The sequence below is a fragment of the Lontra canadensis genome, unplaced genomic scaffold (genome assembly GCF_010015895.1).
Source record: "Lontra canadensis isolate GAN:19392208 unplaced genomic scaffold, GSC_riverotter_1.0 scaffold106, whole genome shotgun sequence".
NCBI classification, from domain to species: domain Eukaryota; kingdom Metazoa; phylum Chordata; class Mammalia; order Carnivora; family Mustelidae; genus Lontra; species Lontra canadensis.
Window position 1 is genome coordinate 1,346,219 of NW_022631100.1, and position 26,274 is coordinate 1,372,492.

Below are 26,274 nucleotides of genomic sequence, written 5' to 3' on the forward strand. Positions count from 1 at the left end.
ATCCTCAAGTGATGCCCATACTCACACTTATATTAGATCTTTCTTTTTTTATGTTCTAAACCAGAACCAGAGGATGATGATGTGACAAGACATATTATAAGGCTAAGAGAAAAGTTTGGTTGGCAAACGATGTTACCACAGCACTGTTTGGAGCACAAAAGTTCCAAAATTGCAATTCAGAAGATTATTCTAAAGGTATTCTTCTGTTTTATCCAGTTCTGTAATACAAAGGTTAATATTTAAAACTATACCTTAATCTTAATTTCATTCACTCACATATTGTATTAAAATTAGCCATTACTACATTAATATCAAATTACCATCATTGTTTCATGGTAAATGCTTATGAAAGCATTGGGCATCATTTCACTTTAACATTGTATCCTTGTTCTTACTGCCTGGTACCCAATTTTCTGTCTCATTATCTTTGTATTTCTTTATCCTTTCCTCTTTGGAGAAGGTTTAGCATGTGCAGGGTCACATGCAGAGGGCACGAGCAGCCATGAGGAGTGAGGTCTGCCTCTGGTGCCCTTCTTCATGAGAGGAGATGGAAGATTGGGCAGGATTATAACTACTTTTAGACCCAGGATTCTCAGAGGGCAGTTCCCAGGTAGATCACACCAGCAGCATCTGGGAGCTCATCCACCATACATATTCTCATCTCCACCCCAGACCTTGTGGATCAGAAACTCTGGGGGTGGAACCCAGTGGTCCATACTTGATGAAGCTCTCCAGATGATTCTGATGCACAATTAAGAACCATTGTTCTAGACCAGGGGCCAGCTAATTTTTTCTGAGAAATATCAGTTGGTATTTTAGGCTTTGCAGGCTCTCTGATCTCTGTTGTTATTACTCAGCTCTCTCACTGTAGGGCGAAAGCAACAGGAAACAGATATAACCAAATGGGTGTGGCTTTGTTCCTATGAGACTTTAGTTATAGAAATAGGCACCTAGTCCTGACCAGAGTTTGCTGATCCCTGCTCTAGACTGTTACCAGGAGGAGAAACGGTCTTTGGATCATTGTCAGAGGCAGCATTAATGTAAAGCAAGGAACCATGCATAATGGAAGCAGAGTTGCCCAGTTTTGCATCTCTGTTTATGTGCTCACTGTGTGGTTTTGGGCAAGTTCCTGACCTCTCTGAGCTTTAGCTTCTTTGAACTTAAATTGGAAATAATAGTACTTAACCTTAGAGAGCTGTGAAAACTAAATGAAGAATGCAGGTGGCCTGGTGTCTGGCATGTAGCAGGCATGGTGGCTTAGAAAATACATTGCTGAGCCAAATGTTGGACTCACTGATAATGGAGGTTTCATTTGTTTATAAAGAAAGGATTGAGAATACGAAAAACTACTTGCTTTTAATTGAAAACCAGTAATTTCATTGGAATATATTATGCTTCTGGTAAGTGGATGATTTAATTACATACATGACCCATTTGGATAATTGTGTCTACATTAAGTTTCTAGTATCCTCAGGGCACCTGGGTGGCTCAGTGGGGTAAAACTCTGCCTTTGGCTTAGGTCATGATCTCAGAGTCCTGGGATCGAGCCCCACATCAGGCTCTCTGCTCAGTGGGGAGACTGCTTCCCCCTCTCTCTCTCTGTCTGCCTTTCTGCCTACTTGTGATCTCCCTCTCTCTCTCTCTGTCAAATAAATAAATTTTAAAAATCTTAAAAAAAAAAAGTTTCTAGTATCCTCAACTTCCTTTTTTTTTTTTAGATTTTATTTATTTGACACAGAGAGAGAGATTACAAGTAGGCAGAGAGGCAGGCAGAGAGAGAGGCGGAAGCAGGCTCCCTGCCCAGCAGAGAGCCCGATGCGGGGCTTGATCCCAGGACCCCGAGATCATGACCTGAGCCGAAGGCAGAGGATTAACCCACTGAGCCACCCAGGCGCCCCTATCCTCAACTTCCTGTAATGTAATCAGAACAAAAATGGCTCAAGTGGCCATATAACTGTAACCAAACCATGTACTATACAAATCATCACCTGAGGCTTATTTCATTTTACTTGTAGTTTTAAACTTGTTTCTTAAGGTTTCCAGGTTCATATCCTCTCAGTGGTCAAAAGAAGACCGTGCGGGGCACCCAGTGGTGCAGTCGGTTGAGTGTCTGACTCTTGGTTTCTGCTCATGTTGTATTCTCAGAGTCATGGGATTGAGCCCCATGTCAGGCTCTACATTCAGTGGGGAGTCTGCTTGTTCCTCCGCCTGGCCCCTCTCCCCCAGTAAATAAATCCTAAAAATAAACAAGACAGTGAGCACCTGGGACAATTAGGGAGAAACAGTGACATTCTTCAACGAGGACACAAACTGTTTTAAGAAGTAAAACTGGGTCTGAGATTTTTTAATTCCAATAATGAGAAAGTCTCAAAGGTGAAAAAAATAAATTTCATGTAAAATATTTTCTTAATACGAAGTGGCTGGTTTCTCAGGAATGACTGGTGAGTAAGAAAGAGGCTCCAGTAATACTACGGGGTCTCAGAGCACAGCTTCAGTGTGACTCACATTCCCATCTCAACCTGCCCTTCCTGTCTTGGTGACTTTCCCCAAATTGCCTCATTCCTCAAAATATTGACTTGTGCATCTGTTTAATGAGCTAAAATGATCATAAACCCTGCGGGTACTTTAAAAGATTAAATTTAAGAGATTAAATTCTGGTGAATAATGTATATGAAACACTTATTACTTATCAAATTATTTATTATTTACTTCACAAATAGTAATTATTATTATAATACTAAGCCACCATCATTATCAAAACAAATGATTAACACACTCCAAAAGCTTCTGATGTTGGCAGACAGACCGACTGGCAGTGGGGCATGTGTGTTAAAGATACACCAAGATAAAGCCAAGTTCTTTGTGTGAATAAGCACGCATTAGGAGGCACATAGAGGAGTTTTTGTGAATCTTGCTTCACCACAGTGTAAGAACAAAAATTACATATTTTAAATATTTCATAAGATTGATCTTGTGGAACTTTGGACATAATTTGATGTTAGCTTTCTTCAGTGATATTACTCTTAATTTTAATCTAAAATTGTTTCAATTTACTGAGTGATCTGTTGTTCAGTGATTTTATTACTTCATTTGGTCAAGTTAATTAAAATTTTTTAACCTCAGGAACCTTTAACAGATGATGGAGAATTTGTATATTGCCTTCCTCGGAAAAATCGTCAAATTCTCTATAATCCATATGATCTTCAGGTGGTCTCTGCCCACAGAGCTAGACACTGCAAAGAATTTTGGATTGTTACTGCATCATTTATCTCAAAGGTAATATAGAATATGTGTTTTCAGCTTTTAGAATCATAATGGAAAAATATTATTCAATTTAGAATATCTTTGCGTGTTTCAGGTAAACCTGGTCATTTGAGGGATAGTTTATGTTTAAGATCTTATTTGGGAGAGGGGCACCTGGGTGGCTCAGTGGGTTAAAACCTTTGCCTTCAGCTCAGGTCATGATCCCAGGGTCTTGGGATCAAGCCCCCCATTGGGCTCTCTGCTCAGCAGGGAGCCTGCTTCCCTCTCTCTCTCTGCCTGCCTCCCTGCCTACTTGTGATCTCTATCAAATAAATAAATAAAATCTTTAAAAAAAATCTTCTTTGGGAGAAACTAAACAGCAAGTTTTTTTCTCTTTTTTTATAGAGATAAAGGTTTAAGATTTAATTTTAATAATTTTTATCTCAAAATACTTTATTAAGTGTAGTTTTTTAAATCAAGATTTTATTTATTTATTTATCCCAGGACCCCGGGCAGGGCCACACCTGAATGAAGCACATCTGTATGTGTGGATGTGGAGATATCTCTGATGTGTATTATCAACTGAAAGTGGGAGGAACAACTTCTATATAAACAAAAATGTGCACATAAGTACATATGTGCTGATATAGGCATACTTTTATTTCCAGAAGAAATTGAAGAAAATGTTAACATTCAGATGGGGAAGAGTGACTCTGGGGAAGGGAATTCCTTGATAAAGTCCTGTGGTTCTTGGTTGTCAAAATAAGGTATCTTGGTAATGGGATTATTAGTCCCTTTGGAACTACTACGCCCCTGTAGTTAAAATTGAGCTCATAAATATTACATTTACAGAAAATGTACAGATTATGAGAATGAAAAATGAACAGATAATTGTGAGAAGTATCTAAGAATGAGGAAGAAGTTTCTCTTATTCTTTCTCTATTGGAGCATGAGAAATAGCCTTAGAAAATGGCAAGTATTGAATCAGTGTGGGAAGGGAAATCAAGTTTGGGTATAGATGAAGTGGTGGAGGTCATCTATAGAACAAGCTTAATTATGAAAGCAAGTAGGTTATGAGGCAAACATAGGCTTTCCTAATTTCTTGAAAATAGTGCATATTTTTTAAAGAAATAAAGTCATGATTTTTGTGCTTTATATTTGCAGGTTACTAAAATAGGTGATGTAGAAGAAATAGAACTCATACCTACTTTGGAATGGCTTTTAGAAAAAAAATGTTACCATTTATTACAACAATTCAAGATATTTTCTAATTTTCGGTGAGATAAAAGAAAATGAAACCGATTATTTTTAGTATGGTCCTGTGGAAATAGTGACTGGCTGGTTGATGTGTGGGTTCTACCACATAATGACATTTTTATGTGGAATATTAGAGAAAATGGGGTATCCTATAGAAGTTTTTTAGTCAAGATAGAGGTGTAGGAAGATCCTGAACTGCCTCCCTCCCACAGACAAAACAGACCCACAGCTGTATATGCAATAATTTCCTCTGGAAGAGTTCTGAGAACCAGACAGACAGTATCTCCACAACAGAGGATAAAGGCAACATGGAGATAGGTAGAGGAAAGAGAGAGACTGGCTCTCATCAAAAACCCCACCCCTGGTGCAGCAACCCACAATCAGGAAGGATCTTAAAAATGTGGAAACTACCTGAGGAGTAAAGAATGTTGCTCACATCAGGCACCCCAGTCCTTGGGTTCTGCACCAAAGAGAGGAGCCACCAAAATGGAAAACAATGGGAATTATGTCCAGGAAATCCATAGAACCTAGGCAATGGAGAACCTGCTCATAAAGGGTTTGCATGCACACTCAGCTCACCCTGGGACCCAGAGCAAAAGCTGCCCCTTGAAAAGTGGCTGGGCCACGTGTAAAGGAGACCCACTTACTATTTTTAAAGTGAGTGACAGAGAAGCAGGAACATTTTGGGACTCTTTCTGGGATAGAAGTGCTGGCATGGGTCGTTTTTGCAATCCCATTCTCCTTTGACAGTCACCATTTTGGCAGTCTTCCTATAACCTGAGCACACCCCAACCCCCCATACCACAGGTGCACCACAGCCATCTGAGCAAGCCTCCCATCCATCCCTAGCCATAGCTGTAACCCCACCCCAGCTTGCCATGTGAGTGCCCTGCCCCACCAGTGCTACATCTGCGACCTCACCATAGCCAGCAGGGGTGTGTAGCCCACACTTAGCACTCCACTTGAGCACCTGGCACCAGTGGCCAGAGGGGATTGTGCTTCTCAGCCTCACAGATCACCTGCACAAGGCTACTACTTCAAGTTTGGGAAAGATAGCTGTTTTGCCTAATACATAGGAAAAAAAAAATAAAACACAGAAAATCAGGCAAAATGTGACAGAGGAATATCTTCAAATGAAAGAAGACAAAACCCCAGAAAAAGACCTTAATGAAATGGCAATAAGTCTATTACGTGATAAATAGTTCAAAGTAATGGTCGGAAAGATGCTTACCAGACTTGGGGGGAGAATGGATGAACATAGTAAGAACTGCAGCAAAGACAAAATGCCAAATGGAAGTCTCAGAGCTAAAGTAGAATAAGTTAATTTAGAAATACACTAAAGGGGTTCAACAGCAGACTGGATGAATCAGAACAGTGGGTCAGACAGTGAGCTAGACTACAGAACAATGGAATTCACCTGGACAGAGCAGCAAAAAGAAAAGAGTTGTTTGTTTGTTTTTTTAAATGGAGATTACGTAAGTGACCTCTGGGACAATTTCAGGTGGAGTAACATTCTCATTATAGGAGTCACAGAAGAAGAGGGGGCAGAAAAACATATTTGAATAGCTGAAAATTTCCTTAACCTGAGGGAAGTAAACAGACATCTATATCCAGGAAGTCCAGAGAATTTCAAATAAGAAGAACCCAAAGAGATTCACACCAAAATATGGTATACTTAAAATGTTAAAAGTTATAGAGAATCGTAAAAGCAACAAGAGAGAAATAACTTGTTACATACAAGATAAACCCATAGGCTATCAGCAGATTTCTCAGCAGAAACTTTGCAAGGCAGAAGAGAGAGGCAGAACATATTCAGAATACTAAATGAAAAAAAAAATTGCAACCAAGAATACTCTACCCAGTAAGGTTATAATTCAGAATTGAAGGAGATGAAGAGTTTCCATATAGCAAAAGTAAGGGACTTCATTACTGCTAAACTAGCCTTATGAGAAACTCTAAGGCAGATTCTTTAAGCTGAAAAGAAATGGTACTAATTAATGACAAGAAAACATGAAAGTGAAAATCTCACTGGAAAAGGTAAATATATAGTGAAGGTAGTGAATTAATCATTTATAAAGCTAACAGGTCAAAAGACCAATGTAGTAAAATTAAAACTATAATACTAAGTTAATAGATATACACAGAACATTACATTCAAAAGCAGCAGAATACATTTCTTCTCACATGCACAGGATACTCTCTCCAGGATAAATATAACATGCTAGGCCACAAAAAAGACTCAATAAATTTAACAATTTTGAAATCAAACATGTTTTTCAACCACGGTAGTATGAAACTAGAAATTAATTATAAGAAGAAAACTAAGAAAGTCATAAAAACAAGGAGCTTAAGCAACAAGCTACTGAATAACAAAGGGGTCATTGAAGAAAGCAAAGGAGAAATAAAAAAAAATACCTCAAGACAAATGAAAACAAATGTGACATAGCAAAAATGTATAGGGTGTAGCAAAAGCAGTTTTAAGAGGGAAGTTCATAACCATACAGGCCTACCTTAAGAAATAAGAAAAATCCCAAACAGCTTAACTTTATACCCAAAGGGACTGGAAAAGAAGAGCAAGTTCTACTAACCCAAAGTTAGTAGAAGGAAGGAAATAATAATGATCAGAGTGGAAATAAGTGAAATAGAGACTAAAAAGACAATAGCAAAGATTGGTGAAATGAAGAGCTGATTCCATGAAAAGATAAAATTGACACATGTTTAGGTAGACTCACCAAGAAAAAAAGAGAAAGGGCTCAAATAAAATCAGAATGAAAGAAGTTACAGCTGATACAATAGAAATATGAAGGATCATGATGGTCACTGTGAACAATTATGCACAAGCAAACTGAACAACCTACAAGAAATGGATAGATTCCTAGAAACATTCAACCTACCAAGACTGAATCATGAAGAAATAGAAAATTTAGATAGTAATGAGATTGAATCAGTGATCCAAAACTTAGCAACAATGTCTAGAATCTGTTGGATTCATTGGTGAGTTTTACTAAACATTCAAAGAGTATTTAATACCCATTATTCTCAAACTCTTCCCCCCCCAAAAAAAAATGGAAGAGGAAAGAATGCTTCCAAAGTCATTTTATGAGACCAGCATTACCCCACTACAAAAACCAGAGGACAATACACAAAGAACATTACAGGCCAATTTCCTTGATGAACTTATATGCAGAAATGCTCAATAAAATGTTAGCAAATCAGATTATAAAATACACAAGAAGGATCATCCACCATGGTCAAATGGCATCTATTTCAGGGATGGCAAGATAGTTCAGCATCTACAAAATAATGTGATACACTGTGATATACCACACTAAAAAAATTGAAGATAAAAATCATGGTTATCTCAATAGAGGCAGAAAGAGAATCTGAAAAATTCATTCATTTATGATAATGCTCCACAAAGTGTGTATAGAGGGTGAATATCTTACCATAATAAAAGCCATATATGACAAACCCACAGCTAAAATAATATTCAACCATGAAAAGCTAAAATCTTTTTCTCTAAGATTAGAACAAGACAAGGATGACTACATTCCCCAGTTTTACTCAACATAGTATTGGAAGTCTTAGCCACAGCAGTTAGTCAAGAAAAAGAAAAGGCATCCAAATTGGAAAGGAAGAAGTAAAACTGTTTTTTAAAGATGGCATTATACTCTGTGTTAAAGAACAAAGCTGTAGGTATTGCAATCTCAGATTTTAAGACATGCTACAAAGCTCTAGTAATCAGAGTATGGCACTGGCACAAAAATAGACACATAGATCAAAGGAACAGAATAGAGTGCCCAGAAATAAACCCATGGTTATATGGTTAATTAATCTATGACGAGGGAAGAATATGCAATGGGAAAAAGTCTCTTCAATAGATGATGTTGGGAAAACTGGACAGCACCATGCAAAAGAAGGAAACTGTGCTACTTTCTTAATACCAAACACAGAATAAACTCAAAATGGGTTAAAGACTTGAATGTATGACCTGAAACCATAAAACACTCAGAAGAAAAGTAGGTCATAAACTCCTTGACATTGGTGACATTTTCTTGGATCTGACTTAAAGGCAAAGGGGTCAAAAGGAAAAATAAACCAATGGAACGGCATCTAACTGAAAACTCCTGAACAGTGAAGGAAGCCCATCAGTAGAATGAAAAGGCAAACTACTGACCAGGATGAGATAGTTGCAAATCATATATATAATGAGTTGGTATCCAAAATAAAAGGGGGGTAGGGAATTCATACAACTTGATGACAAAAATAATCACTTAAAAATGAGCAGAAGGGTCAACTGGGTGGCTCAGTCAGTTGTGTATCCGGCTCTTCATTTTGGCTCGGGTCATGATCTGAGGTCATATCTGAGCATGAAGCCCTGCATTGGGCTCCATGCTCAGCGGGGAGTCTGCTTGAGATTTTCTCTCTCTCTCTCTGTCCCTCCTGGCTGTGCACATGTGTGTGCTCTTCTCTCTCTCTCAATGAATGAATCTTTAAAAAAAAAAAAGTGGGGGAGAGAATCATTTTTCCAGGATCTACCTATGGTTGCCAAACAGACACATGAAAAGATGCTTAACATCACTAATCATCAGGGAAATGCGGATCGAAACAAAATAAGGTATTCCTTCCTACCTATCAGAATGACTATCATTTAGATTTGATGTGGAGAAAAGGGACCCTTGTGTACTGTTTGTGGGAATATAAATTGGTGTGGCCACTATGGAAAACAGTATGGAGATTCCTGAAAATACTAAAATTAGATCTAGCGAGTCCCCTTCTGGATATCTATTCAAAGAAAACAAAAAGACTGATTTGAAAAGATACATGCACTCCTTTGTTTATTGCAGCACTATTTACAATAGCTAAAATAAACAACCACGGTTCATTGATGGATGAATGGATAAAGAAGATGTGATACATACATGCAATGGAGTAGTACTCAGGGGCACCTGGGTGGCTCAGTCATTAAGTGTCTGCTTTCGGGTCAGGTCATGATCTCAGGGTCCTGGGATCGAGCTCCGCATTGGGCTCCCTGTTGGCTGGGAAGCCTGCTTCTCCCTCTGCCACTCCCTTGCTTGTGTTCCCTCTTTCGCTACCTCTCTCTGTCAAATAAATAAAATTTAAAAAAAATGGAGTAGTACCCAGCCATTAAAAAAAAAAGAAGAAAGAAAGAAATCTTGTCATTTGTGTCCATGCTAAGTGAAACGAGAGAGAGGCAGATACCACATCATTTCACTTATATGTGGAACCTAAAAAACAAAAAACCCTACACTCAGAGATACAGAGGATAGAGTTGTAGGTTGCCAGAAAAGAAAGGTGTTGGAAGGGGAATGAAGCAAGTGAAGAAAATTGGAAGGTAAAGATTTCCAGTTGTAAAGTAGACCATGGGGATGTAATGTACACTCAGTAACATCATGTTAACTCTGTATTGTGACAGACGTTAACTAACTGCTCCTCGGTTCACAGTGTATACACTGATGTCAGATTACTGTGTTGTATACTTGAAACTAATATATTAATATTGTATGGCAATTATACCTGAGTAAAAAAAATTTTTAGATAAAGTTTGCTCATTTAAATATTAGAACTCCTCATCTTCTTGGATAAATATTATAAGAAAATTATTTCTTATAATAAAAAATTATATTTCTTATAATAAAAAATTAACTATAATGACCTTAATTGGCCTTTTGTTTTTCATGCATTTATTCATTAAACACATTTATTTATTTTAAAAATATTTTGCGTAGTATTTGACAGCACTAGCGGGGGAGGCAGAGGAAGAAGCAGACTCCCTGCTCAGTGGGGAGCCTGATGTGGGGCTCGATCCCAGAACCCTGAGATCATGACCTCAGCAGAAGGCAGACACAACCTATTGAGCCACCACGCACCCCTAAACAAATATTTATTGAGAGCTTGCTAAGAATCTTTGTTCCAGATGCTGGGGATACTCTATTGAACAAAAGAAATGATTGGGGGCACCTGGGTGGCTCAGTGGGTTAAGCCTCTGCCTTCGGCTTGGGTCATGGTCCCAGGATCCTGGGATCGAGCCCCACATCAGGCTCTCTGCTCAGCAGGGAGCCTGCTTCCCCTCCTCTCTCTCTGTCTGCCTCTCTGCCTACTTGTGATCTCTGTCAAATAAATAAATAAAATATTAAAAAAAATGATTGTCCTGCTCTCAGATAACTTCTAGTAGGAGACATATAGATATGTAAAACATCAGGTAGAGAAGGAATGTTATAATGGAAAATAAATCAGAGAATTAGGGAGCTGGACAGCTTGTTGATTCAAAGTCATCATTTTAAAAATTTATCTAATTTTAAGTGACGGGACATGACAGCAGGATTCCTGGGACTGCTGATCCCTCACACAGAAGTCCCAGACTTGTTCTTTTAGTGTTTGTGTCTAGTGTTTTCCTTTGTGTGTAACTGACACGTGATGTTACATCAGTTTCAGGTGTACAGCAGAGTACTTCTGGGTCTCTGGGTGCTCTGCGCTCCCCACAAGGGCGGCTGCCATGTGTCTCTACAGCGCCATTACACTATCTTCCTGCTTCTGTGTCTGTGTTTCCTTGTGGTCTGCTGCTATCTGCTGGAGGCTAGGAAAAGACAGTAGTAGTATTTTAAATGGTTGCATTTAATATGATAAATGGTTGAAGATCTTTTTTAAGAGAAGTGAATGGATGTGTGGCAGAGAAGGTCCTCACAGAACAGACACTTGCTGGTACTACTTTTGTCCCACTGTTATGGGCCCTGATGAGATGTAATCATGTCAGAAAATGTGCGAAGTCCGTGTTCCTGTAGAACTTCCAATTCTAATGCAGGGAGATCAATAATAAGTAAGTGATATGATTATTTCAGCTAGGGATAAGGGCCAGAAAGATAATAAAGCGGAGAAATTAAGCAGAGATGTGTATGTGTTGCTTTAGAAAGGATGGCCAGATTGTGCTGTGTAATCCGAGGCCTGAATGCTGAGAGTAATCTCAGTACAGCTAAGGTGGAAAGCTCCAGGGCAGATCCAAGGTCAGTGTGTATTCAAGGCTAGACGTGGTGTGGCTGAAACACTGGAGAGGGGTGGGAAGTGAGGGAGCCGGTCCTGTGATGGACTGAACCAAAGCATGTGGCAGTGGAGATGGGTCATGGAGACACAGTTCCCAGCAGTTCCTCTTCGAGAACGTGTGTGACAGCCGCATCTCTGCCAGCCAGGCGGCAGCTTACGAATCTGTTGATTTAAACTGTCAGTGTTGGGCTTTCCACTGTTGTCCTTGCCTGTGATAAATCCTTGGGGTCCTCTCCACTCTGAGTAATTTTAATTGGTCAAACTTTTGAAACACAGTTGGAACTGGGATGAGTCATCTTTTTATATGACATTTGGCATCAGTCATCCCATGGTCAAAATGATTAATTTTCTTAGAAAAGTATAAATTAAAGTTTACTTGGGTTAAAACTGATAAATTCATTTTATTTTAGTTTTTTATATATTTTTAAAGATTTTATTTATTTGACAGCATGAGCAGGGGTAAGAGGCGGAGGAAGAGGGAGATCCAGGCTCCCCATTGAGGAGGGAGCCCAGCATGGGATCATGACCTGAATCCAAGGCTTAACAAACTGAGCCATGCAGGTGTCCCCTTCATTTGATTTTTGAATTTTATTTTTAATACCTTTATTTATTTATTTTTATTTGACACACAGAGAGAGAGAGAAAGGTCACAAGCCGGCAGAGAGAGAGGGGGAAGCAGGCTCCCTGCTCAGAGAGCCAGATGTGGGGCTCGATCCCAGGACCCTGGGATCATGACCTGAGCCGAAGGCAGAGGATTAACCCACTGAGCCACCCAGGCACCCCAGTTTTAATGTCTTTTGTAAAGTTTCTTATGACTAACATTGTAGCAAATAACGGTCCAAGCAGAAAATAAGGTAAATCTGCAGCGCTGGTGGCTTCTGTTGGCTGTGCGGTGTGTGCAGTGCAGGGTGACTCGAGCAGCAGCACCAGCTTCTTAACCTTGGGGGCCTGCCTGGAGGTGTCGCTTCTGTGGCCTGTTGTGGACACACCTCACACTGTCAGTTGGGGGAATTCATCTGGGATTCTTTCCAGGGATCTTCTGGAGTCCTGAGGTTCCGTGACTAGAGAAAAATGAGATAGGAATTTAGCTGGAATGCCTGTTGGGAGCCTGACTTAAGGTCAAGGTGCTAAATCAGAGGCATTTCTGATTTCTGAGGCCTCAGGTGTGCCTGTTTGAGTGACAGCAGGGGGTTCTTTCAGAACTGCTTCTGGCTTCTGGGAGTCTCAGTCAGCAGTGAGATGGGCTGGTTGGCTTCTTGGGCAGTCCAGACCCTACCAGTTCCTCTTGCTGCATAAAGCATCTCAGTTTGGCAAACTAGCATCACCATTAAATTCCTTCTCAGATATCTTCTTTGAGTTTTTAAAATTATAAATACATCTTTTAAAAAACAAATATCAAATGACAAACACTAGCTGATTTTTTTACACGTTAGTATGCAACAATTTCTTATCAATGTACTTTTTCATTATCACTGAAAATTCAATTGACTCTTGAAATATGAGTCTCTTAAATATAGTAAGCTAATAAATGTATATAGAGAAGAATATGTGTAGCCAATATGTTTTAGCATGAGCAAGGAGAAGGGATAGAAGGATAGAGGGAGAGGGAGGGAGAATCTCGAGCTGACTCTCCATGGAGCACAGAGTTGACTGTGGGGCTCCATTCCACGACCCTAAGATCATGACCTGAGCTGAAATCAAGAGTCAGACACTTAGCTGACAGAGTCATCCTGGCGCCTCCAAGAAGAATATATTTTTATAGTGTTTATACTTATTGGGATATTGTAACTAAATTGTGTGTCTATGAGAATTATAGTGACTTTTGCTCTATATTCTGTTGACAGTTTGGGAGAGAAGTGATATGATCTAGTATATACTTCAGGTAAGATTTAGAATGAATGAAACGCGAATGAAACATGTTCTAGGGAATCTAGCATTCTTAAGATGTTATTAAATGTATTCTATATAAATACATGATTTATGAGTATGAAATATAAGAAATGTTTTTCTTTTCAGAGTCAATAAATCATTTGTTACCTGGAAATTGAATGTTAGAAGAATTAAGACAGAGAAGAGCAGGTAAGCTTTTTTTTTTTTTTGAAGATTTTATTTATTTATTTGACAGAGAGAAAGAGAGATCATAAGTAGGCAGAGAGGCAGGCAGAGAGAGAGGGGGAAGCTCAGGCTCCCCACTGAGCAGAGAGCCTGATGTAGGGCTTGATCCTGAGATCATGACTGAGCTGAAGGCAGAGGCTCAACCCGATGAGCCACCCAGGTGCCCCGAGCAGGTAAGTTTTGATAAGCAACGTAACTCTAAAAATTTTATTTAAATACATAATATGGAAGCAGGTATAAGTCATTTTTCACTCAGTGACTGGAAAGTCACTTTATGATGATTAAATTTAACCATTTATGGGGGCACCTAAGTGGCTCAGTCAGTTAAGCATCTGCCTGCGGCTCAGGTCATGATCCCAGGGTCTTGGTATCGAGCCCTGCATCGGGCTTCCTGCTCAGTAGAGAGCCTGCTGCTCCCTGTGCTTGTGCCCTCTCTTTCTCTGACAAAATCTTTTAAAAATTTTTAAACTTTTATGATTAAATTTAACCTATCTTATTTTTAAACACTATTCATATATAAACATAATAATAAACACTATATTTCCTGGTATGCCAGTCTGTGGTAGGAGGAAATCACAGCACTATAAAGCACTTAGGATAACTTCCTCTGGTCACTTGATGTAACTTTCTGCCTCCAGAAGGAGAGTGACTGCATCAAACCAGTGAGACAGCTGTTAGTCCTAGTTTGCAGGAGGAGCTCCAGCAGCCACATTCTATGATGAACTTTGTACTTTGCAGTAACGCTGACTGAATGCAGTTGTGAGAAACAACACAGAGATGATACAGAGATCTTCTGTTGCCCCAGTGGTGACATCTTGCAGACCTGCTGCAGGACAGTTGTATGACAACCAGGGCAGAATCCACATACAGCAGACCTCCGTCATGGCAGGAGCCCTCCTGTTGCCCTTCCCTTCCACCTCACCCCTCCTGAGCCCGGGGCCAGCACTGCTCTGGTCTTCGTTTCTGTGGTTGCATCTTTTCAGGAATATTGTGTCCTTGGAATGGTACAGTCTGCAGACTATGGGAGGGGAGCTCTGTCCGGGCCGCTGCCTCTGGCGTGGTTCCTTTGCTGCCAGGGAGCAGTCCACGGGGACGTGCTGGGTGGTCATTCCCTTGTTGAAGAACACCTGCTGCTTCCCAGGTCTTGTCTCTGTGAGAGACAGCTGCCGCAGCTTTCATAGAAAGGCCTTTATGTGAACAGAAGTCTCCATTTTTCAGGGGGAGATGCCCACCAGTGCCATCCTGGCTCACACAGTAATTGCATATTTAGGTTTTTTTCAGAAATGATTGTACCATTTTTCATCCCCACCGGTGACATCCGAGGGCCTCAGCTTCTCCACATCGGTGCCACCATTTGGAATTGTCACTGGTTTTCACGTAGACATTCTCGTGGCTATGTGGTGGGATCTTGCTGTGGGTTGGTGCTTTTTAAAAAAATTGATATATTAGACCATGTACATTCAGTTGAATTATTTTTATGTTAGGGCTTAAGTTTGCCCATTCATTTTTTGGTCTCAAATCTTTTGGTCTCAATTTCTTCCCTGTGCTTTCTGTTTCTTCTTTCTGTGGATTATTTGAATATTTCTTAGAATTCTTTTTGGATTTTTTCTACAGTATTTTTTAATGTATCTTTTTGTGTGGCTTTGTAGTGGTTGCATTATATATACATAACACAATTTACTAGTGTTACCATTTTATTAGTTCGCGTGAACTGTAGAAACCTTAGCTTTATGTCCCTTTACCCTCCCCTGTTTATAGTATAATTGTCTTAAATATTTCTTCTTTATGCATTTGGCACTATATCAGAAAAGTTAGTGTTTTTGCTTCCATCATCAACTATAAGGTGTAAAACTCAAGGATAGTCTATATATTTTTGTATTTGTTTTATTTTCTTAAGATTTATTTATTTTAGAGAGAGAGAACACAAGTCGGGTAGGGACAGGGGGAGGGGGGAAGAAGACTGCTGAGTGCAAAGCCCGTTGGGGAACTCGATCTCACAACCCTGAGATCATGACCTGATCTGAAATCAAGAGTTGGACGCTTAACCGACTGAGCCACCCAGGCGCCCCTACCTTTTTAAAATTTATCCAGTTTGGTTTGTTTATCATGTTCTTCATTCCTTCTCAGTGTTTTGGAGTTCCTTCTATTATTTTGTCATTTAATTTCTGTTTAGAAAGCTTCCTGTAACCATTCTTGTAGGGCAGGTCTGCTGGCAGCAAACTATCTTGCTTCTCCTTCACCTGAGAATGTCTTGATCTCTCCCTCAGTGAAGAGTGTTATTGCTGAATACCGGACTCTGAGTCTGGACTCTGAGTTGACTCTTCTTTCCTTTCAGCACCGGAAAGAAGCACACCCCTTTCTTGTGGCTTCCATGGTCATTCAGATTGCTTTTCTTCTATAGATGTTTCTTCTCTTGCTGCTTTCACGTTCTTTCTTTTGCCTTTGGTTTTCAGAATTCTGAATTTGAAGCATCTTTGTAGGATTTCTTTGTCTTTACCCTGTTTTAAGTCACCCTGGCTTCTCACACCTCTGTGTTTGTGCATCCTTTGATAAATTTGGTAAATTTTCATCCATATTTCTTCAAGTATTTTTTCAGCTCTGCCCTCTTTCTCCTCCCTTTCTAGGACTTCAGACCCAAGTGCCAGATCTTGTTTATAGTCCTGCTGCTCCCTCAGGGTCTGTTTTTTTGCCCCCAGTCTATTTGCTTCTCTACTGTGCAGATTGAACAATTTCTGCTGTTCTCTCAGTTCATTGATTTGTTTCTCTGTCCATTCCATTTTGCTGCTGAGCCAGTGTATTGATTTTGTAAATTTCAGTCATCATATTTTTCAATTCTAAAATTTCTATTTAGTGCTTTTTTATGTCTTCTGTTTCTTTGTTTGACTTTCTCTTTCTTTGCTTGCTCCCAGGGAAGTTGAAATTCTTGATTCCCTAATTAGCTTTCCCTGGAAACCCCCAGAGGAATGCTAGGGAATCCTGGTTACCATTTGCCGAGGGTAGTACTTCACGCTCTCCACGTGGCCTTTTTTTTCTGTGCTATCTTGCTAGAGTAGAATAGTTATTGTTGAAAATTTGCTGTCATGCTCAGCTGCCCCTTTCCTGATCCTTACCTGGACAGCAGGCATCTGTTGGTGTTTCCAGCTTGCTGGTTTCTTCGACTCCAAGCCTGGGATGAAGGAAGGGAAAGAAACTACCCAAGGGCCTTCGCGCTATGTCTTTCCTAGCCTGTCCAACCTCTCTGCCTTTTAGTGTCTTCTTACGTTCACTTCATATATGACGTTCACAGTTTTTAGTTGTACTCAGAGGGAAGAACACTGAAAAGTACATATACTCCATTTTTCTAGAAGCTAGGACCTGAGTTTTAATAGAGTTCTGTGGTATATTTTCTATTACCAAGCAGTTCTGTCCTGTGAGAAGCTTTGGAGAATGTATTTAGTTTGCTGTTATAATAGAATGGAATTTGTTGGTTAGTTCCTCATAGAACCTATGCTTGAATAGTCATCAGATGATGCATTATTTTTCTCTTGTCAGATCTCATTATTACAATTCTAATTTTTTTGTGCTTTCCTCACTGTTATTTTTATAATACACTCTCCCTAATTTCTTCATATCTTTGTTAAAATATGTAAATAAAATCCATTGTATTTTTTTAAATGAAGAAAAGAAAGTCTTAAAACAATGTTGAGTACTGTGGATTCATGACTCTGATTTGTGATCATCATTCTCTTGTTAGTAAATATCAAGATTGGGTATGATTTTTGTGGTGTTTCACTTTCTGGTGTACCATTTGTCTTAGTGCGATCATTTTTCCTGCCCATACTAGTACTCGGGAACGTCCTGAACCAGTTCTACCTCTGTGAGGATCTCCAGGTTCCATGAGGCATGTGTAGTGAGGAGGCCTTCTTGGAGACAGACAGAACAAGGCTTTGGGAGAGGCAGGGAGAATAAAGGGCCCATGGAGCTTCAGCTTCACTAGCCTCATGGTATATAAAGCTTTAGCCAGTAAAATGGAAAGACAGGAAGAGGCTAATTTCTGATAATTCTGTCTTTTGTATAAAATACAAAAAATCAGTCATAAAATTCAGCTACCCCCCCAAGTGATCAGTGAAGGGCAGAAGAACCCCTGTTCTTTAGACACTGTTGCACAGGGACGTTTGCTTTTCTTGATCCAGTTTTTTTGGAGCCTTATCTCTTCCATTCTGTTTTTCTCTCCCCACGTCTGTCTTGGGATGTTGGAAGTGGTCTTTTTCATCTTTGTAACCATGACCAGACAGTAGGAAGGGGCTGAGGAAAGAGAAGGGCCCATTTTTCCTATTTTAAGATTTGGGTGGTTGGAGAAATTTAAGAAAACTGTCACTGCCTACTATTTCAAAATTATTAGAACTCAGTGGCATAAAATTATAATGTCATCACTTGTTTCCCCTCCCATTTTGTTCATACTCAACACACCCAGTACCATAGCCTTGCTCTCAACATTATCAGCCAAACAGATCTCATCATGCTTACTGATGTTTATTAATGTCACTTAAACTGTAGGAGATAGAATACGTGCAGGGTACAAAACAGGTTATACTGGCTACCTCTAAATTCACTGTACTCATTTTGAACGGGAGATAAGCCTGGAAATTCTTTAACTTTCAGGTCATTTTTGACTCGCCATCTTTTTTGGGCTGATGAGTTATTTCAAGGCTGTTTGCTTTATATAAAGGGACTTTGTGAAGATGCAGTTGATATAAAAAAAGATAATGACCACGAAGACCATCCATCTGCCATATGCCTCATCAAGGTGGGTAGAAGTGCACTGCTGTATGCTGGTGTTTGTCTGTGGAAACCAGGGGACAGCAGAGTTTTGAGTTGAAGGAATCCATATTGCTCAATCCATCAGGAAATGATCACAATACATGACTAATGTTTTAAAATACTCGCAAAGAACATTATTCCCTCAGGTAGTCATTTTTAATAGTTAACATTCCTTGTACATATTTTCTTCCCTAAACTCAACCTAAGTCGGTTATGAGGCCCTTTCTCTATTTTCAAAACTCTAAATGTGAAATATCATTTATAAATGATTATTTCTACCACAATTGATAGTTACCAGCTATTCTCTCAATATAGCATGTCAAGAGGTTGTTGTGAGTTACAGCACAGAGGTTTTGATTAAATTTATGAATTCTTCTGTTCCACAATTCTAAAAAAGGGTGACCTTCCTAGTGGATGATTTCATTCAGTTTATATAGAATAATTCTTTTAAAGAAGTCAAAGTACATAGAAGTATATGTTTTCAAGGGTTTAATATACAATTGAACAGCTTTTACTTCATTTACCCAAGTGAGGAAGGTGCTAGAAAGTAAAGTTTATAGTCACCTAGACTTAAATATAGTAAAAGGATTTAGACAAGTTATAAATTTAATCCTCAACTCAAAAATTGTGTTGACTATACATGTGTAATAAGTTTTTAATACTTCCAAGTCAGTAGCTTACTTTTAGAATTGATTATATACCGTGGCTGATACATGATAGATGCTTGATAGTCTTTAAGTGAGTGAATAAAAGAGTTAAGGAAGAAAGATGAATTAATCACTACAGATGAAGTATATTTTTTATAGCTATGTTGAGATGACTCTTTCAAAAGGATTACCATTCAAGTTAAGGACACATTTCATAGAGGAGTATTTTTGATATGGTTTTATTCTAGAAGGAGATTGGTTGGGCAGCTATATTAGATTGTTTTATGAGTGACTCAGTGGCAGAATGTATTGGCTAATGGTGGGCAGTAAGGTAGAAGAGACTTCTGTGAATGCCCATACCTACTGGATGGTAATACTAACGGAGTGACCTCAGACTCTATCAGCTTCCCCCAGAATGTCAGGAGGAAAGGAACAAAGCTTCCAGACAATTTGTGAATATTTGTTAACTAGTATATGCAAAGGAGGTGGAAACAAACTAAAAATGAGGCATTGCCATTTATAATTTGCTTACTGTTTATTGTAAGAGGTAATTCTTTACATATAAAAATGATTGCTGATTCCAGAGGTAGTCCCTCAGTTTTGCTAGTCATTCTAACTAGTCAGTTAGCAAAATATAAGGCAAGGAAGGTTGGAAGGTTTCCTGGCAAACAACACTTGTAAAATACTCATGTCCCAGCTATTCAGACAAGCCAGGTTGGGGCATGTTTCGTGGGGGAAGCACGTGATGAGCAGGCCACGCTGGATTGGAAGGGTCTGGCAACAGGGAAGCCATGGCGCAGAACGGTAGTGAAGGATTCAGTGTATGTTTGATAGGAAAGTTAGTCTGGGTCTTGAAAGTTGGCCCAAGAATAACAGAATAAAGGAGAGGTAGGCGTCGAACCTGGGCATTAGGGCTGGGGCACTCCTAGTGAGGGTTGTGAAGAAAGTTAGCAAAAATAGGAATTTCTGAGCCTGGAGAAACCAGGGCCAAATGGAGGGAGAACAGATTCATAGCCAGGAGAGCCGAGATATGGAGGTCTGGAATCAGAAGGTGGCCACCTGTACCTTAGAACTGCTGGGGATGCAGATACCAGTGAGGACAGACAAGGAGGAGGCAGGGAGAACAAAGCAAGGGCAGGAGTGCAGACGAGGGACCATTTAGAAGTCAGAGTGGAGCACTTGCGGGTGCCTGTGCTCTGCTGGCATAACCTGTGCTGTGCTGCAGGGGCTCAAGCTGGATGGGAGAGGACGTGCGTGGGTCATTGTATCCAGACCTTCCCTTTCAACTGAGAAACCAAGTCCTAGAGAGAGAGCGGTTTACCCAGAGCCACAAAACAAGCTGAAGAGTTGGGATTTGGGGTTCAGGAAGAATTGCGTTGGGGGTAGCATTATTTTAAATGGTTAATAAAAATGTAAATTTGTGTCCTACCCCTTTTGGTGGAGAGTGTAGTGAGTGGTGCTAGTAATCTGCACCTTTTGCAAGCCCTCTTGGTGATTTCCTATGAGAGTAAACATTGAGAACTATTCTTTTTTTTTTTAAGTAGCCTCCTCGCCCATTGTGGAGCCCAGTGTGAGGCTTGAATTTATAACCTTGAGATCAAGACCTGAGCTGAGATCAGGAGTCATGTGATCGATCCACAGAGCCACCCAGGAAGCTGAGAACTACTCTTTTAAAAAAAAATTGTTTATTTGACACAGAGAGAGAGTGAGAGAGCATGAGCAGGGTGAGCAGGAGAGGGAGAAGCAGACTCCCCACTGAGCAGGGAGCCCGATGCAGACCTTGATCCCAGGACTGCGGGATCATGACCTGAGCCAAAGGTAGATGCTTAACCAACTGAGCCACCCAGCACCCCATATTCTTAAAGAACAATTATTGAAAGTTTCTGAACGTATTATTGTAGGAAAATCAACATGATGGTGGTTAATGGGAAAAACTGAAAGCAAGGAGATACAGAGTTAAAGAGATTGCTAGTAGAATGCTGGAATAATCCAGGTGTGAGCAAGAACAGCTTCAGGTAGGAGGTTAGCAGTGAGATCAGAAAGGAAGGGAGATTTGAGACATGTGCTGGAAAAATCATGACCTGGTAGCCAGATACAAGACCACGAGAAGGAGAACACAAAGAGTTAATCCAGAATTTTTAAGCAAGAACAACACTTTGCAATCTTTCTTTGAGGGGAGTGTACATTTATAAAATATTACAGTATAACTAGGGATAAATATATCTTATTTATTGATGAAAATGCATTTTGGCAAGAGAATTAACAGAATGTGGGAAAAATAAGAAAATTCTGAAAGGAGGAAGGATGGTGGGATATGTGTTGTTCGTGTGTGGCAAGGCTCAGTAGCAGAGCTGGTGGAATTTCTCCAGGGCACATTTGAATGAGCTCAGAAGAACGTGCATGTCACTTGAATCATGTAATTTTTGCCTCTTTATCCCCCATTCAGTGCTTATTGGGATTTCAAAAGCAATTCCTGGATTTGGTGGTTCCCCTGGGTTCATAGATAATTCAAAAATATATCGAGTCTTGAATTTTTCTGCTGAGGCTTTATCTTAGTTATGATTAAAACAATAATATATTTTTCTGTCTTTTATCAAGATTTAGTTGGTTTCAGCTACTGGTGTTTGTATTTGAAGAATGTAAGAAGCATGTGTATAAAGCATAATGTATACAAAAGGAAAAATAGAATATGACTTTTGTCTTTGACTTTCCAACACTGAGCATTTTCTGTCATGTCATTAGCTGGATAGGTCTCGAACATACTCTTTAGATGCATTTTGTAAAGAGCAGTTACAGCAAGCTACCCTGGCGCTGAAGCAGCTTGAGGATATCAGACATAAGGCTCTTTGTGAAATCAGAAGTACAGTTTTAAAGGTAATTCTTTATATCTTCTCTTTCTATCCATTTTGAATGTACTGGTTAAAGCCATTGCTCCAGATTGCCTCTCTGGGAGCAGTGCTGGCAGTGGGCAGGCAGATTGGTTAGCTACGGGCTGGCGCCTCACAGTTCCTGGGTGCAGGCATTCTGCAGGGGCCGCGCAGAATGCGAGTACTGACGTGTACAGGTACGGCCCCTGCTCTCTCGAGGTTCCTGCTCCACCATGTTGCTTTTACAAAAGATCTGTGTCTGTACCTGTTTTGGCTAGCTAACTGAAAGTAATTTAGAGAGAATTTTCACTTTATGAAAAAAAAGCCAGAAGCAGAAATAGCCTTCAGTGTCCGTTTTGCAGCAAGCCATTATGGGGGCAGCACCTGGAACAGTGAGAGGGGCCCCACAGATCCTGTGCTGGGACCCACGCTCAGTATCTCTGTATCAGGCTGCTGGAGCTGTGGACTGTGTCTGTGAGCGTCTGTGCTGCTTCTGGACTTAGTCTGTGCATCCTTTAGCAATACAGTATCAGAAAAGCCTAGCAGAGGCGATTTTGGGGGTGTGGGAATGCTCAAAAATTTTCTCATATAAATGAATGGTCATTGCCTCTTTGTGCTATTTTGGCTTATGGAAGTTTTCATAGCAACTCTACTTTTGGACAGCGGGGGAGACCTGTATGAGAGTGTGTGCATGTGCGTGTGTGTGTGTAAATGCATGTATATGTAAGTTTACACCTTAAAGATACCTAAATTCTAACCTGAGCTGACATATATAGGGAAATAAAATTTGTTACAAATTTCAGTATTTCTAAGATGAAAACTTCCTGCTCAAGAGAAACATGCCTAGATGAGACAAAACTTCCCTAAGGATTTTATAAAAAGGACTCGATAATATAATGAACAGTGTCCTCTGAACATTCTTACTGAGATGCTGTGGTTCAGTTCACAGTTTTATCTTCTATAGCCTCCCTATATGGGGAACACCAGCTCATGGAAGCAGGGTTCACCGGTGCGGCTTAGTGAGGGCTGAGGCAGTGTCCCTGCTCGTGGGTTGGCTGCCTCTCTCGGCTGCTTTGGCGGAATCCAGGGTTTACTTGAGGCTCTCTGGAGGAATAGGTGGGCTGCATCTCCCTCAGACGTTTTCAGATGTTACTTCTCGGAATTGAACTTTCGATAGATCCTGAGTAACCCTGAGTTCAAGGCTTTGCTTCTTGACAAGAAAATGAAGTGCGGCTCTTTCACATCAATGGAAGAATGATCTCTTTCCTCATTGTATTCTGCAGTCACCTAACCCCACTGAGTCCTGTCATATGGAAAGACTCTGGGGTGGTTTGGCCAAGGATCAGATAAATCAAACAGGGGTTAACAGCGTATGTCTTAGGGCACATATTCCTCATAATCACTCCAGTGTCTCCCATTCAGAAACACCAGGATCTGGTCAGAGATATTTGTTCAGAGATTTCTATTTAAATAAATGTCAGATAAGAACCCATTAGACCCACTGCCAACCATCCCTGTTGGTTGGTTATTCACCCCATGGAAGTATGCAGATTTAATAAAAATGACAAGATCATAAAACCGAGAATGGGTCCAAACAAAAAAGAGGATATGGGGAATGGAAGTATCAATAAAGCGTTGCACTGTTTTTTCCTTCTTTAGGTGCTTTGTCTCTAACAGGGACTCATGCCCTATTTTGACTTGGCATTTTATTTTATTTTATTTAAATTCAGTTACCCAACATATAGTACATAGTTAGCTTTTGGTATAGTGGTCAGTGATTCATCAGTTGTGTATAACACCCAGTGCTCATCACATCACATGCCCTCCTTGATGCCCATCACCCAGTTACCCCATCCCCTGACCCTGGTCCCTTTCCACAACCCTCAGTTTGTTTCCCAGAGTCCAGAGTCTCTCATGGTTCGGCTCCCTGTCTGTTGACTTGGCTTTTTAATCAAGCCAAAGCATGGCTGAGTTGCTCGGTCCCATCCCACACAGCTACCCAAGGCAAGCAGCGTTCCCCATTTCTGGACTAAGTGTAATTAGAAAGCACTGACAGTTCCTCTCCTATTTTCATATTGAAATGCTGAGGACCATGATTATCAAGCTTTTGTGGGCAAGAGAATCTCCTAGGAGGTTTGGTAAAACAAGGGGTCTCGGTTTCAGCCACTGTAGCCGGGGGCGGGGAGGGGGGGAGTTTACATTTCTGACAAGTTCCTAGGGGAAGCTTGATGCTGCTGGTCTTGGAACCACTTACTCCAGGAATTCCTCCAGGAGAAAACTGACCATTTATTTAAGTGTTCAGACTCAAACTTGGTATGTGAATTGAACACACTCTAAGACTGTATTTATTTCTTACTATGAATTTCCCTGAGCTCAGCAGAAGCATCAATTTCAGAGAACTTCAGAGCTCTCTGTTAGAAATAAAGTCACAATTTCAGATGCAGATTTTTTTAAAGATTTTATTTATTTATTTGACATAGAGAGAGAGAGATCACAAGCAGGCAGAGAGGCAAACAGAGAGAGAGAGGGGAAGCAGACTCCCTGCTGAGCAGAGCCCGATGCGGGGCTTGATCCCAGGACCCTGAGACCATGACATGAGCTGAAGGCAGAGGCTTTAACCCACAGAGCCACCCAGGCACCCCTCAGATGCAGATTTTAACAAATAATGAATCATGCTTTAAGTTTCAATGGCTGTATACTTTAAGAAGAATTTGAATTATTAAGCATTTCTACTATCAAGTTTCACCATTCACAGAATTTTGGAAATGATGGACACTTCCATCATGTTACATAATTACTATTACTTTTTTGCAGTGAGAACATTTAAAGCAAAGAAAACCATCAACAAAATGAAAAAGCAACCTATTGAATGGGAGAAGATGTTTGCAAACAATGTATCTGAGAAGGGGTTAATATCCAAAATATATAAAGAACTTGTACAACTCAACACCAAAACCCCCAAATAATCCAATTAAAAAATGGGCAGAGGACCTAATAGCCATTTCCCCAAAGAAGACATAGAGGTGGCCAATAGACATATGAATGCTCAAATCACTCATCCTCAGAGAAAGGCAAATCAAGGTCACAATGAGGTATCATCTCATACCTGTCAGATTGGCTAATATAAAAAAGACAAAAAGAACAGTGTTTGCAAGGATACGGAGAAAAAGGGAACCTCTGTGCACTGTTGGTGGGAATATATATGGTGGTGCAATCACTATGGAAAGCAGTAGGGAGGTTAATTAAGAATAAAAATACCATATGATTCAGTAATTCCACTACTGGGTTATCTACCCAAAGAAAATGAAAACACTAATTTGAAAAGGTGCATGCACACCTATGTTTACTGTGGCATTATTTACAATAGTGAAGCTATGGACGCAACCTAAATGTCGGCTGGTAGATGAATGAATAAAGGTGTGGTACATACGCACAATGAAATATTACTTGGCCATAGAAAAGAATGGCATTTTACCATTTACAACAACATGGATTAGACCCAGAGGGGACTATGCTAAGTGAAATAAGTCAGACAGACAGATACTATATGGTTTCATTTATATGTGCAGTCTAAAAAAAGGAACAAACAGATTCGTAAATCTGTAGAACAAACTAGTGGTTGCCAGAGGGAAGGGGCTTTGGGAATGGGCAAAATAGGTGAAGGGGATTAAAAAGTACAAATGTCCAGTTATAAATAAAACATGGAGATGAAGAGTATAGCATAGGGAATATCTGTTGTAATAATATTGTATGGTGAGAGATGTTAGAACATTTATCGTGGTGACCGTAATACTGTATAGAATTGTCAAATCCTTACGTGGTGTACCAGAGACGACTACAACATTGTATGTCAACTGTACTTTGATTTTTAAAAACTGCAGTTTTCAGGGTGCCTGTGTGGCTCAGTTGATTGAGCAACTGCCTCGGCTCAGGTCATGATCCGGGACTTCCAGGATCGAGTCCCGCATCGGGCTCCCAGCTACTTGGGGAGTCTGCTTCTCCCTCTGACCTTCTCCTCTCTCATGCTCTCTCTCACTCATCCTCCCTCAAATAAATAAATAAAATCTTTAAAAAAAAATTGCAGTTTTCAGCATGTGGATCTTTTAAACTTCTTGGTTACTATTCCTATGTATTTTATTGTTTTTTGTTTTTATTTGTTTTATTAAGAATGAGATTGTTTTCTTTATTTCTTTTTCAGGTTATTTTGTTGCTATAGAAATGCAACAATTTCTGTATCTTGATTATTAGTTTTAGCATATTTTTGGTGAATCTTTTAAGATTTTCTA

At 39.9% G+C, this 26,274-nt stretch overlaps 1 protein-coding gene across 1 annotated transcript in view; it reads left to right on the forward strand.

Annotated features, from left to right (window-relative positions):
* The window catches only part of DNAH14 (dynein axonemal heavy chain 14), a 307,787-nt gene that overhangs the window by 14,199 nt on the left and 267,314 nt on the right, over nucleotides 1-26,274 (forward strand). The window contains exons 4-9 of the mRNA XM_032838780.1: nucleotides 65-195; nucleotides 3,124-3,276; nucleotides 4,408-4,520; nucleotides 13,576-13,638; nucleotides 18,316-18,460; nucleotides 21,864-21,995. Of these exons, the coding sequence (XP_032694671.1) occupies nucleotides 65-195; nucleotides 3,124-3,276; nucleotides 4,408-4,520; nucleotides 13,576-13,638; nucleotides 18,316-18,460; nucleotides 21,864-21,995 (737 nt within the window). The remainder of the gene's footprint in view (nucleotides 1-64; nucleotides 196-3,123; nucleotides 3,277-4,407; nucleotides 4,521-13,575; nucleotides 13,639-18,315; nucleotides 18,461-21,863; nucleotides 21,996-26,274) is intronic.